The sequence below is a fragment of the Callithrix jacchus genome, chromosome 7, assembly GCF_049354715.1.
Source record: "Callithrix jacchus isolate 240 chromosome 7, calJac240_pri, whole genome shotgun sequence".
Taxonomy (NCBI): domain Eukaryota; kingdom Metazoa; phylum Chordata; class Mammalia; order Primates; family Cebidae; genus Callithrix; species Callithrix jacchus.
Genome location: NC_133508.1, coordinates 40,391,517 through 40,404,407, shown reverse-complemented (window position 1 = coordinate 40,404,407; position 12,891 = coordinate 40,391,517). Strand labels below are relative to the sequence as shown.

Below are 12,891 nucleotides of genomic sequence, written 5' to 3'. Positions count from 1 at the left end.
CTCACTCCTGTTGGCCCAGGGTCAGCTGCATTTCCAGGTTCATAAACCTTTTCTTCTGCAATGTTTAACCTGCTATGCAATGGCACCATCTTGGCTCACTGCAGCCTCCACCTCTCAGGTTCAAGTGATTCTCCTGCCTCAGCCTCCCAAGTAGCTGGGATGACAGACACCACCACACCCGGCTAATTTTTTGTATGTTTAATAGAGATGGGGTTTCGCCATATTGGCCAGGCTGGTCTCGAGCTCCTCACCTTAGGTGATCTGCCCGCCTCGGCCTCCCAAAGTGCTGGGACCACAGGCGTGAGCCACCTCACCTGGCTCTTTGTTCTTTTTTATATATTCTGTGTCTCGATTCAACTTTTGAACATGGAACACAGTTGTAATAGGAAGGTTTAAACGTCCTTTACTGCTGATTCTAACATCGGAGTCAGTTCTGCGCCACTCTCGGTCGATGGATTTTTCTCCTCGTCACAGGCCACGCTTTCCTGCATTCCTTGCATGCCTCGTAATCTTTGATTGGGTGCCAGACATTGTAAATTTCACCTCGTTGGGTGTTGGATATTTTTGTAAATATCTCGAACTTTGTTCTGGGGTACAGCTCGTGAATGGAGACACTTGCATGCTCTCGGGTCTTGCCTTTATGATCTGTTAGGGCTGCTGGAGACCCGTCTGCCTCACACCAATTGCTCCCCATGACTGTTGAAAGACCCTTCTGAGAGCTTGCCCCGGCTTCCTGTGACTTCTCCATTTTCCCAGCCTGGCTGAGAACAGGCGCTATGCCCAGTCCTGTGTGAGCCCCAGGTCCCGGTCCCTCTGGTTCTTCAGGTGGTTCTTCCCCAGCCTCGGGAAGTTTCCTTCTGTGTGCGCCGACCAGTGCTCCGCTGAATACTGCAGCGGCTCCTGCAGGCCTGCAGCCTCCTCCCTCTGCTCAGCGTCCTCTCTCCTCTGCTGCTCTGCCCTTTGAACTTTAAAACTCTGACTGTGTATCTTGTTCCCGGGGGTCTCTGCTCTTTTTTTCCTCAGCTGAGGGGTTTAACTGGACTCTGCCTCAGTTTCCTCTCTGCAGCTCGTCCTGCACGTTCCTTAAGGCAGTGGCCGGGTGATTGTAGAGTCCACACCGCTTGTTACTTCTTTCAAGGATCACTGTCCTGAGGTGTCCGGGATTCTGGTGATCAAGTTTCATTGCACATTGTCTGCTTTCTTGATTGTTTGAACCAGGGGTGTCAGTCAGTCCCAGTTACTCCATCCCCATACAGAAGTCCAGCAGGCTGTGCTAGAGGGTTTTTTGTTTTTTGTTTTTTTTTTTTTTTGAGACAGAGTTTCACTCTTGTTACCCAGGCTGGAGTGCAATGGCGCGATCTCGGCTCACCGCAACCTCTGCCTCCTGGGTTCAGGCAATTCTCCTGCCTCAGCCTCCTGAGTAGCTGGGATTACAGGCACGTGCCACTGTGCCCAGCTAATTTTTTGTATTTTTAGTAGAGACGGGGTTTCACCATGTTGATTGACCAGGATGGTCTCAATCTCTTGACCTCGTCATCCACCCGCCATCCATCCATCCATCCGTAATCCCAAAGTGCTGGGATTACAGGCTTGAGCCACCGCGCCTGGCATGCATTGGAGTTTTTACACGACATTTGACGTCTTTTCTTTCCCAGTCGTGTGTCCTTTGCAGATCTTAGTAAGGTAAGAGCTAGCTTCCTGTTGAACCCTCCTCCATGTGACCATGACCTCAGAATGCATGTGAGCAGGCCCTGGACCTGCACCTAGTGCTGGGGCTGCAAGGTGGTCAGGCACAGCCCCAGGCTCTGAGGTCACCCCTCCATGGCCACCCCAAGTGGGAGCCCGCCTGGGCCCTGCTTTGTCCAAGTGCCAATGTCACTGAAGTGCGGTCACTTCCCGATTCCTTTGTGAACTTGGGGGCCTGTCCCAAAGCTCGGTATCCACTCTGGGGCCCCCATCCATTCATCTCCTTCATCTTCCTCTTTTTTTCTTTTTTTTTTTTTTGAGACAAAGAGTCTCTCTGTCACCCAGGCTGAAGTGCAGTGGCATGGTCTCAACTCACTGCAGCCTCTGCCTCATGGGTTCAGACGATCCTCCTGCCTCAGCCTCCTGAGGAGCTGGGATGATTATAGGTACCCACTACCACACTTGGTTAATTTTTGTATTTTTAGTAGAGATAGGGTTTCACCATGTTGGCCAAGCTGGTCTCAAACTCCTGACCTCAGGTGATCTGCCTGCCTCAGCCTCCCACAGTGCTGGGATTATAGGCGTGAGCCACCACGCCCAGCCTCCTTCCTCTTCCTCCCTGCTCCTCTCAGCACAGCCATCTTGCCTCCACCCACAGTGCCCAAGCCACTCCTCCCTGCTATCTGGCCACTAACATGGGGTCTTCTGGCTGAATACCCAGCTCCACCACCTCCACCTGCCCAGCAGGGCCCAGAGCATCTATGCTTGGCAACTCAGAGGGACAGTGATATCCACTCTTTGGGCACGGTCCTCTGGGGGCCGCTGCAGCCCGAGGTTCCCAGGAGTGATGGAGTGCAGGCACCTGCACCTGGAGCAGATGGCTTGGCATTTAGTGGGCACTGGCTGTGTGCCAGGCCCTGTGCTGGGTACTTTGGTGGAGGGGGGAGCCCATCCCCCCAGGTCAGGGTGGGAGATGAGCCTTATATCCACCAGGGTGACGAGGACCAAGATGGAGGCTCCAGGAACTTGCAAGTGCCAGTGCCACCCCACACCCCTGACCAGCCCAGGGCCTGGGTGTGCCCGAGGTGAACCCATGAGGCTGGCTGGCTCGGAAAGGCCTTCCCATAGTGTCCTGGCCCTGGGCCAGGGCAGCTGTAGAGCCAGGGCTCCCCAAGGCCCAGAGGTGGAGATTTGGGATCCAGGACCTGAGGTGAGGGGTGCAGAGGTATTGGGGTGAGTGTGGCCAGCCCCAGAGATCCCAGGGCCAGGACACTCCTACAGGGCATGGGAGAGAAGCAGAGAGGCCACAGAAGGCAAGCCAGGGTCCTCAGCAGTCACAGCCGCCGGCAAATGTGGCCCTGCTGTTGTTATAAACATGTGTCCCAGAGGCCTGCCCCGAGCCCCTGCCCACGGGTGGAGTCTTGGTGAGCCTGCACCCATGCACCCCACTCTGGGGTGCCTGTGAGTGCTCACGGCCTGCTCCTGTCTCCTGGAAGGTGAGAGCGGCCGGGTCCTGCGGATTTCAGCGGCTGTCAGATATGTGCAGCTGCCGGCTTACTCTGAGGTCAGCTTTTTCCAAGTGGACAGAGACAACCAAGAGACGCTCATCCAGACCCCATTGTGAGTACAAGTGACGCTGGTAATGCCCTGGGAGGGGCAGGGGGCCAGGGGGTCCCTCCTTAGCTTTCAGGAGGAATGGATGAGAATAAGCTCCACCCGGAGCCCCCGCCGCCCCTCGCTCTGTTGCTGCCCACGTGCTCCCCACCCACCAGGGTTGATGCAGGGTTGGGCGCAGCCAGGACCAGCCAGACACAGACATACAGTGCAGTGGAGGGAAGACAGGGACGAAGGCACCCCTAGATGGCAAGGGGCCTGGGAGGAAGGGGAGCCAGGCCGAGCCACAAAGGCCAGGGCTTCGGCCATACCACTGTGTTCCTGAGTAAGGCTGGCTGACGTCCCTGTCTCTCTCCCTCCCTCCCTCCTTCCTTCCTTCTTTCTTCCTTCCTTCCTCTCTTTCCAAACAAGCTTTTTCCTCATCACAGGGCCTTGCTCTGTTGCCCAAGCTGGAGCAATCAACGCTCACTGCAGCCTTGACTGCCTGGGCTCAAATGATCCTCCCGCCTTGGCCTCCCATTGTGCCGGGATTACAGGCCCCAGCCATGGTGCCAGCCATCTTTAAAAACCCGTTCATAAACTTTGGGAATAAGCTGTGATTGTTGGCCCATGATACTGCCTATAGGCACATCAGCCTCCACCCTCCAGCCTCCAGTCATTCTCATTCAAAGCGTATTACAACAGATCCTGCCCACCTCCAGAGGCCGCAGCTGTCCCAGGTCAGAGATTGCTGGGGGACTCAGAGGTGGACTCTTGGGGGCTTGCTCCTGGTCTCAGGCCCGGAATCCCTCAGTGTCTGTGGGGAGAGGAGTCTGCCTGGGCAGGGAGGCCAGCTTCCCACTCCCTGACGATCCTGTGTGAAGGTGGCTGGGCACCTTGAGAATGCGTTTCAATGAGAACTCTACCATTTGAGTTGGTTTAGACATATTAATTCCTTGTTCTTTCTTCCCTGGACTAAGCCCTGGTTATGATAAACGAAATATTCGATGTCTGTTTAAGGAAACAGCTCCCTTGAATTTCAGTATCTGACCTCTGCCATGGCCCTTCTTGCCTTCTGAGACAGCAAGCCCCTGGTCAGAGGCCCTAGTCTCCCCCAGCGCTCGGCCCCCAAGCCTCCGGGCACGGGTCCGTGTCTGGAGTGGAGACATCAGGACCCCAGCCCTCGGTGCTCCCAGGAGGGTGGTCAGCTGCAGAGATGCTCAGGCCTCTCTTGATGCAACCAGGAGGAAAGGGGGTGCCACTCCCCACACACACTCACCAGGCCTCCCAGGAACACATTGGACCAGGCCAGGTTGCTCACGAACCCACATGCAGAGGGCTAAGCTGCAGGACTCCAGGAGGAGGCCTCACTCTAAGCCCCACGACATGGAAATCCATGAGTTGTACCATTCGTAGTCAGAACTTGGCAGTGCCTGAGCTATCAGATGTGTCTGAGCCGCAGCACTGTTGCTCCCTTTCCCACCAGCCCTTCTCCAGAGTTAAGGATGGTTGAGCATTTGGGGTAAACTTGGACCCACCGTCAGAGTCAGAACACACCCCAGAGGCGACGCTGCTGGAATCATCATAAATAATAACGGGGGCGGCAGGCAGCTCTTCCCTCAAGCCGAGATCTGCCGTCTTCTCCCTGGCGAGGCCTTTTTCTCTCTGGGTCTCTGTTGGTCCCATCCCAGCCGGAGACCCCACTACCACCAGAGAGGCTGAGTAGTGCTCCCTGGACTCAGTGCTAGGCACATCCCAGGGTGCAGGGCATGGGCCACGCTGTCTCACTGCACCCTAGCTTGTTGTGGGGTGAGCAGAGCCAAGCCGCTCCCCTTCCTTTGCAGTGGGTTTGAATGCATCCCCTATCCTGTGTCCAGCTCCGAAGCTGGGGTGCTGGGGCCCAGAGCTGCCAGGGGAGGTGCAGAAGCCGATGTGCCCCTGCCTGGGGGAGACCAGGAGTTGGATTCGGATGCCCTCCATGGCCAGGAGGACACCCTCGGTGACCAACTTGGTGAGTGGAGTTCACAAACCTGCTAGGGGTGGGTGGCCCCAGCAGTCAAGGGAGTGCGGGGTCGTAGGGGCCCAGAACCAGGCCGGAGCAGGCCTCAGCGAGGAAGCAAGCCTCGCCTGGGGTCAGTCATCACACGTGGGAGAAAGGAGGCAGGGCCAGCCGGTCCACACCCCAGACAACCAGTCCCTGGCGGCTGAGGATGCTCAGGTCGATTGTTCGTCTGCCCTGAGCCTGGCAGGGGCTGCAGCCTCGTGGGGTCCTCTCAGGGCAGAGTTCTGGGTCTGCCTGGCTGAGAACAGCAGACTCACTCAGGCCTGGAGGCCCGTGGCCATCCTGGACACGGCCCCAGCCACTCCTGCCACCCAGGAGCCCCCACAGTGGCTGCCAGCCACGGCTCTGGGGTGCCACATTGCCAACTGCTCCCTTGAGATTAGGGTTTCCCGTACTTCGTGCAGAGATGCTCAGGCCTCTCTTGATGCAGCCAGGAGGGAAACGGGTGCCACTCCCCACGCCTCGAGTTTCTTCAGGGAGATGAGGCTCCAGGTGCTCCGGCAGAGCCCCCAGCACCCGACCCCGCCCCCGAGGCTGGGCCAGGTGAGAATGTGCGGCCTGGGCTTCGCATGGATCCTTCCAGCGTTGCTCGTGGAGTTGAATGGAAGCTTCATCGCTGCAGCTGACTGCGCCTGGTGGCATTCTGTCTTCCCGTGCAGCTCAGCCTGCTGTAAACTCAAGGGGTGCGGCTCAGGGCCGGAGTCAAGGGACACCCTTGGTGGCGTTGGGGGGCCCTGCAGTGCTGCTGGCCGCTGGGTCCTCCTCGCCACAGCCCTGCACCTCAAGGCTCAATAAACGGGGGTCAGGTGCAGGGGTCCCCACTGGACAAATGCCTGGCACTTCGAGTTTGGGGGCCTTTGAAGAGGGCCCAGCTGACAGCTGAGGTCCCCAGCCGCGACGGTGAGGATCTGAGCCTGGGGTGCTGCTTGGGAAGGGCACAGGCCACCGGTTCCTGGGTCCAGGAGCGCAGGGCAGATCTGAGAGCCGGTGGTGAGCCCAGATCCAGACTTAGCCGGTGGGGGAAGCGGCAGCGAGATGGCCCTCACCACCCTGGGAGGCGCCTCCGCCAGCGGGGCCACCTTTGGTGCCTGTACCCCTGCGCTGGAAACCTCACCCAGCTAGTGACAGAAGCCCTGGAGCCTCAGAGCCTCGGGGGTCTGCACTTGCAGGGAGCTCACTCTTCCAGGATCTGACCAGCCTCCCTCCAAACAATGGCTGTGAGAGGAGCAGCAGGGCCCAGGTGTCTTTCACAGAAGAGAGAGTGCGGGGGGCCCAGGTGGGGCAGCAGGACCCAGCACCTCTCCACGGGAGGCCAACACAGCAAAGTCTCGGGCCAGCAGGGCCACGGTGGGGGGGCCCAGCCCTCGCCCCCTCGTCTGCCTTCACCTCAGTTTATAGAAGCAATTTTACACCACATCGTTGGAATAGCTCTCATATTTCTGCATAAAAACACTTACCGGGCGCCACGCCTTCTACTTGGAGAGATTTTTGGAGCCAAGAACCAAGGTCTCGATTGAAACCAGCCTCGTGCCTGCATCACACCCCACCCCCCGGCGCCCTGCACCGGCCCTGCGGCCTGGGTCTGGGCACACCCAACCTGGGGCCTCCCCAAATCCCAGCCCGGCTTAGGCTATTTCTGGCTTGGCTCTGATGTGACTGTGCAGCCATAAATTCTCCAGCACAAAAGACACTTCCTGTGGGACACCTAGAGGAACATGCTTGTTTCTGTGAGACCTGCTGAGGCTTGAACCCCACACATTTGGAGTTTGCTCTGAGCTCTGCAGGTCTGTGGGAAGCTCTGCCTGGGCCTCGTGAGTGCATTCGAGACCAACCCTGGAAGGCTGGGCTGCTGTCTGCACACCAGTGTGCAGCCGAACCTCTCTGTGCCTCAGTTTCCTCATCCATAAAGGGAGGGTGACTGAGGCCTGTGCAGGGGCGGCCTGGAGCGGAGGAGCCTGGCCTGGTCCGATGCAGTCAAGTTCAAACTGAGACAAAGAGACGGAGGCTGGGGTCGGAGTCGGAGGGCACGCCCTGTAAGCTTTTACTTTGTCACCCAGGCTGGAGTGCAGTGGCATGATCTCTGCTTGCTGCAGCCTCCACTGTTGATTCTCCTACCTCAGCCTCTGGAGTAGCTGGGACCACAGGCACGAACCACCATGCCTGGCTAATATTTTGTGTTTGTTTATAGAGACAGGGTCTCGCCATGTTGCTCAGGATAGTCTCAAACTCCTGAGCTCAAGCAATCCTCCCGCCTCGGCCTCCCAAAGTGCTGGGATTACAGGCATGGCCACCACGCCAGGCTGCTTTTATTTTCCTTTTCTTAAAACTGGATAAGTTCCTCATGGGAAGGGCTGGTTGGGCAGATTTTCCCTGGCATGGTTGGCAGCGTCCTTGCTTTGTCTGTCTCCCATCTCGGCAACTGGGCCAAGGACCCAGCAGGACCTGGACAGGTAGTTCTGAGTCCACAGGTCCCTTCTGGGCGAAGCTGCTAAGCAATGTCTTGTTCCATGTGCTGCAGCCCCGCCCAGAGGCAGCTCAGTCCACACAGCCCTCCTCTGGAGGGGCAGTTACCGAGACAGCTGAGCTGTCCAGCAACCCCACGTGGATCCCCCAGGACCAAGCATCAGACCCTATGCCTTGGGAGCACTGTCAGGTTTGGCAGAGTCTCCTGGGCTGCTGGGTGTCATGTGAAATCCAGGTCCCTGGCGGGAAAGTGCGCAGGCCAAGCACAGTGGGAAGGCCGGGCCCGGGTAAGGGGTTCCACTGTCTCAGAGTCTACGATGGACATCACCAGGATGGCTTCCCCTCTCTTTCTTAAGTCTTTTTTTTTTCTTCTTTTTGAGCTGGAGTCTCTTTCTGTTGCTGGGCTGGAGTGCAGTGGCACAATCTTGGCTCACTGCAACCTCCGTCTCCCGGATTCAAGCGATTCTCCTGCCTCAGCCTCCAGAGTAGCTGGAATCACAGTTGCCCGCCACCATGCCCAGCTAATTTTTGTATTTTTGTTGGAGGTGGGGTTTCACCATGTTGGCCAGGCTGGTCTCGATCTCTCGACCTTGTGATCTGCTCGCCTTGGCCTCCCAAAGTGCTGAGATGACAGACATGAGCCACCGCACCCGGCCTCCTTAGTCTTGTGCAATCCGTAACCCAGTCAGGACAGATTCATCAGGCTCGCCGCTTCCAAAGCACGACCCGTGAATTGCTACCCTCATTCCCTGCAACAGTCGACACAAACTTTTCTTCCTGATTCCCATCTCCCATTGAAAGTCTGCCCCCAACATGTGACCGTCGCAGCACCCTGTGACATGGTGGGGAGATGAGGCTTCCCCAGCCTGGAACAGCAGGGTGCTGGGCAGAGGGTCCCACTCAGTACCTGGAGCCCCACCCCCACCACAGCCCTTGGGCCTGGGGCCTTGAGGATGCTGGCCTAGACCCCTGCAGAGGAAACGGAGTCATTTTGAAGTTTCAGTTCCAACCAGGACAGCATTCATCTCTAAGTAAGGGAAAACTAAAACCATCATGGCTTCGGAAGAGGAGTCCTGGCCGGGAGGCCCGGAGGTGTCGGCCCCAGGCTGGAGAGCCCCACTGCATCAGGAACCCAACTCCATCGCCCTGGGCCCACCAGTCACCCCAAGGTTAGAGGCAGCTCCCAGAGCCCCTCCCTTAGTCAGCAACTCCTGCTCAGGGCCGGAAGCTCTGGTGGATTCCAGACGGGCCCAGACCCCACCCCACGGAGGCCCTAGGACCAAGCAAGATGTCACCACCTGCCAGCGGGGCCAGGGCCAGCTTGCTTTAAGCCATCTACCTAAAAGAAGACAAAAGAGGGTGGTGATCTGAGACTGCCCCGCGTGTCCAGGGAACAGACGCCAGGAATCATTTCCTTGTGAGTGTGAACTCTGCATTCTCACTCGTCCCTAGCCCCATCACTGTGCTGCCTGCTTGGCTCCTGGATGGGCATCCTTTCCTCTTCCCAGGTGGCCCCGCTGAAGCCTCTGGTCTTGCCTGCAGCTTGTCCTGGGGCCGAGGGTGGCTGTGCAGGTTCTTACCTCAAGTTTCCACCTCGGTGCTTACCTGTGAGACAGCCGGGGCCATGGGACACAGGATGCCCAGTGAGAATCCAGCCCTGTGGCTGCAGAGACAGCACCTGCAGAAACCTGCCAGCCTGGCACTGGCCGTGGGCCTTTGAGTGTCCACGTGTCCTCCAGCCACCAGCCAGAACCTCCCCCAATGGCCACTCACGTGCAGGTCAGAGATGTCAGGCCAGAGAGCTTCAGGCCAGAAGATAATCCAACATGAGGCCTGAGAGAAAGTTGGGCCAGAAAATCTCCAGGGCACCTGTCCGTCAAGGCTTCTTTTGAGTACTCCTCTGATCCGGTGGCTGAGACACGCACATCCATGGCGGAAGCTCCAGGTCTGGGCGTCCCTCTCACTGCAGGAGAGGGACACTAGTAACGCCCACCTGCAACAAAACCTGGCCATAGCCAGAGAGCAGGACAGCTCTCACCAAGCCCTCTGGCCGCTCCCTGCCACAGACCCAGTGCTGCCTGAACCAGGTGTCCTCAAGGCCCTGCCACATGTGACTTCCTCCCGGCAGGCCGTGTGCTTAAGATGAGATGTGACTGCTTTTAGCAAACACACTAGGGTGGCTTCAGCCCAGCCATGGTGACTTCTCGCACACATAAGAGCTTGAGGGAGAGGTGAGCTCCCTCCCCAACCACTGGGGACCCCAGTTCCTGTTGCCTCTTCTGCCACTGTCATCTTCCTGCGCCACCGTATGGTCCTGGATGGCTGCACAGGCTCTAGCTGTCACACCCCTATTCCAGCCAGCAGAAAGGGGGAAGCCTAAGTGGCAAGGAGAAGGGCGCCCCCCTTCTAAAGAAGCTTCCTGGAGGCGCAACACTCACTGCTGTTGCTCAGAACTTGGTTACACGGCCCAGCCACATCAGGCCACATGGCCACACGGCCGCACCAGGCCACATGGCCACACAGCCACAGGGCCACACAAGGCCACACAGAGACAAGAAGCACAAAGTGCTGGCGAAGACTCCATTACCAGAGAAGGGGAGCATGGAGGCTGCCAGTCAACTGGCCATCTGCCAAATAGCTTATCATGAACGCACCCCTGCTGGGCCCCCGCTGCTTCACCAACCAGCTGGGAAGTCCTGGAGAAGGCTGGCGGGCAAGGACCTAAGTCTCCAGCCACCCCTGCAGGAGGAGCCCAGGGAGCCAGAGGTCACACCCTCACTCTCATCTCTGACAAGGAAGCAGGTGGCCTGCCGTGACCCCGAGCCAGCCTGAAGTCTCACCCCCATCTCCACAGAACTCTAAGTCTGCCACTTCAGCAGTGAAAGCCCCATGCTCAGGCTGAGTATGTGGGGAGTGTGGGCCGGGCTCTGACTTGGCCACCCTGGACAGCTGTGCTCACGCAGCACCCTCGCTGGTCCCAGCTGGACTTCAGCTGGCAGGACACCTACCAGGCTTCACTGTGGCCTCTGCCTAGAGGTTGTGTGTGAAGACCTGGGCCAGCCCCACCAGTGGGTTGTGCTGCCTCCCTGCCCTGCTCCACCTGCCACAAACAAGAACTGGAACATTCTCCGCCACCTCCAGACTTCACATCCTTTGGGCTTTGGGACGCAGAGGTCAGGTTGTCCTGGGGAGAGAAGGGAGGGAAGGAGGGTTTCGAGAGAGCATGGACTTGAGTCAGACCTGAAATAAAGCTGCGCCAGGCCACCTCGCGTTTTAATGCAGTTGCCAATGCCTTGGCGTGTTCTGAAGCTCAGGGCAACAGCTAGGGGCAGATGAGCACCTGCCACGGACGCCCAGCATGCCTGTGCTGCCCCCTGTCACCCCGAGCCATCCCTGAGGTCTCTGGGCCCCGGAAGCCACTTCCTGCTGGGTCAAGGCCACCAGGGTCCCCCAGGAGCGCTCCAGCCCTGCTCCCATGCTCAGGTTGGAAGGAGCACAGGTCTTGCTCCCCTGTCCATGGAGGAGGCTGGAAGGTCAGCCCAGCCGTCTGCACCTCAGGGACAGGCCTCCCGGGTACTCACACTCCTCCCACAACTGGCATGGACTTGGGGTCCAGGCATCTTTCCTCCCTGACCCGACAGCAGCCAGAAACCTTCCGGAAACCTGGCTTTCATTTGTACAAATGAATCGACCAAGAGGGCAAATTCGTTCTCTTTCTGGGCCTAATGTCAGTGATACATGACTGCACATCACATATTTGATTATTTTGTTGATATGAAATATTTTCGTTGTTTAGTTGTTTTTAACTTTCAAACAAGGATTTGCATTTCGTTGAGAAGAAAAGACAATTTCCAAGACAGACTATAGCAGATATTCTAAAACCTATTTTGGTTGAATTACAGCACCCAGATTTTAGTGACAAAGCGCATTGATTTTATATTCAAAGGACTTTTATATTTAGTCTCTTCACCTTTTGTGATTCCCACCCACAGCTTGCAGCTAGGAGCCCTTTTGTGTCCCTTGTTGTCAGTGGGGTGTCTCCCCGGGCCCCGTAATTTGGGCCACTGAGTTGGAGTGCAGGTGCTGCGATGGCGGGTAGCCGCTGTCAGGCCGGCTGGGCCGCAGCGCCTCAGACAATCCCCTGTGAATTGGGGACATAGAGAAGCCACGGCCTTGAGAGGACATCAGCTTGCTTTTCTTTTCTTTTTTTTTTTTTTAAGTGCACGAAACACTCCCAGTGAATATTTTCTTTTTTTTTGTTTTTTTTTTTTGAGACAGAGTTTCGCTCTTGTTACCCAGGCTGGAGTGCAATGGCGCGATCTCGGCTCACCGCAACCTCCGCCTCCTGGGTTCAGGCAATTCTCCTGCCTCAGCCTCCTGAGTAGCTGGGATTACAGGCACGCACCACCATGCCCAGCTAATTTTTTGTATTTTTAGTAAAGACGGAGTTTCACCATGTTGACCAGGATGGTCTTGATCTCTTGACCTCGTGATCCGCCCACCTCGGCCTCCCAAAGTGCTGGGATTACAAGCTTGAGCCACCGCGCCTGGCCCCCAGTGAATATTTTCAATGGATCTGAGTGGTTTCTGTTTTTCATGTGTTGGACAAATGGTTTTGAGTATTCATCAGATGGGATCTATGAAGAATCAATCATTATTGTAAGATGATTTTAAAAATCAAGGTGCCCTCTCCCGCTAATTCAGTCTTGCCAGTGAAAGTGTCGGGATGTACAGCAGAGAATTTCATTGCCTGTTGGGGTGATAACAGCTTCAAATATTAATTGTCTATGGTTAATTACGGCAGAGTAGCATGGAAGAGCCGTATTTTTAAAGGAGTGTTTGTGCTATAAATTCTTCTTCTGGGAATCACATCATATAGAGCGACTGTCCCAGAAAACATAGTATAAAAAGATACCACGTTGCTTCCAATGCCAGAACAGTGGATGGAAATGGAAATGAACTCAGACTTCGGGCTGTATCTGTCTAAAACTAAGCTGGGATGTTCGACGGGTCCGGGACTGGGGGCGAGGCTGATTCTCTGCTTCAGGCAGGCTCATGGGAGCCAGCAGGCGAGTGACGCACACCCT

At 56.8% G+C, this 12,891-nt stretch overlaps 1 protein-coding gene across 13 annotated transcripts in view; it reads left to right on the top strand.

Annotated features, from left to right (window-relative positions):
* The window catches only part of MORN1 (MORN repeat containing 1), a 66,105-nt gene that overhangs the window by 27,753 nt on the left and 25,461 nt on the right, over positions 1–12,891 (top strand). For 8 of the 13 annotated variants that reach the window (XM_035307449.2, XM_035307448.2, XM_078330109.1 and 5 more), the window contains 2 exons: positions 3,183–3,306; positions 5,124–5,290. In XM_035307449.2, coding sequence (XP_035163340.1) covers positions 3,183–3,306; positions 5,124–5,290 — 291 coding nt within the window. Of the gene's footprint in view, positions 1–3,182; positions 3,307–5,123; positions 5,291–5,771; positions 11,068–12,891 lie in introns of those variants that run through there. The other 5 variants (XM_078330112.1, XM_078330111.1, XM_035307451.3 and 2 more) reach the window with 2 other exon arrangements.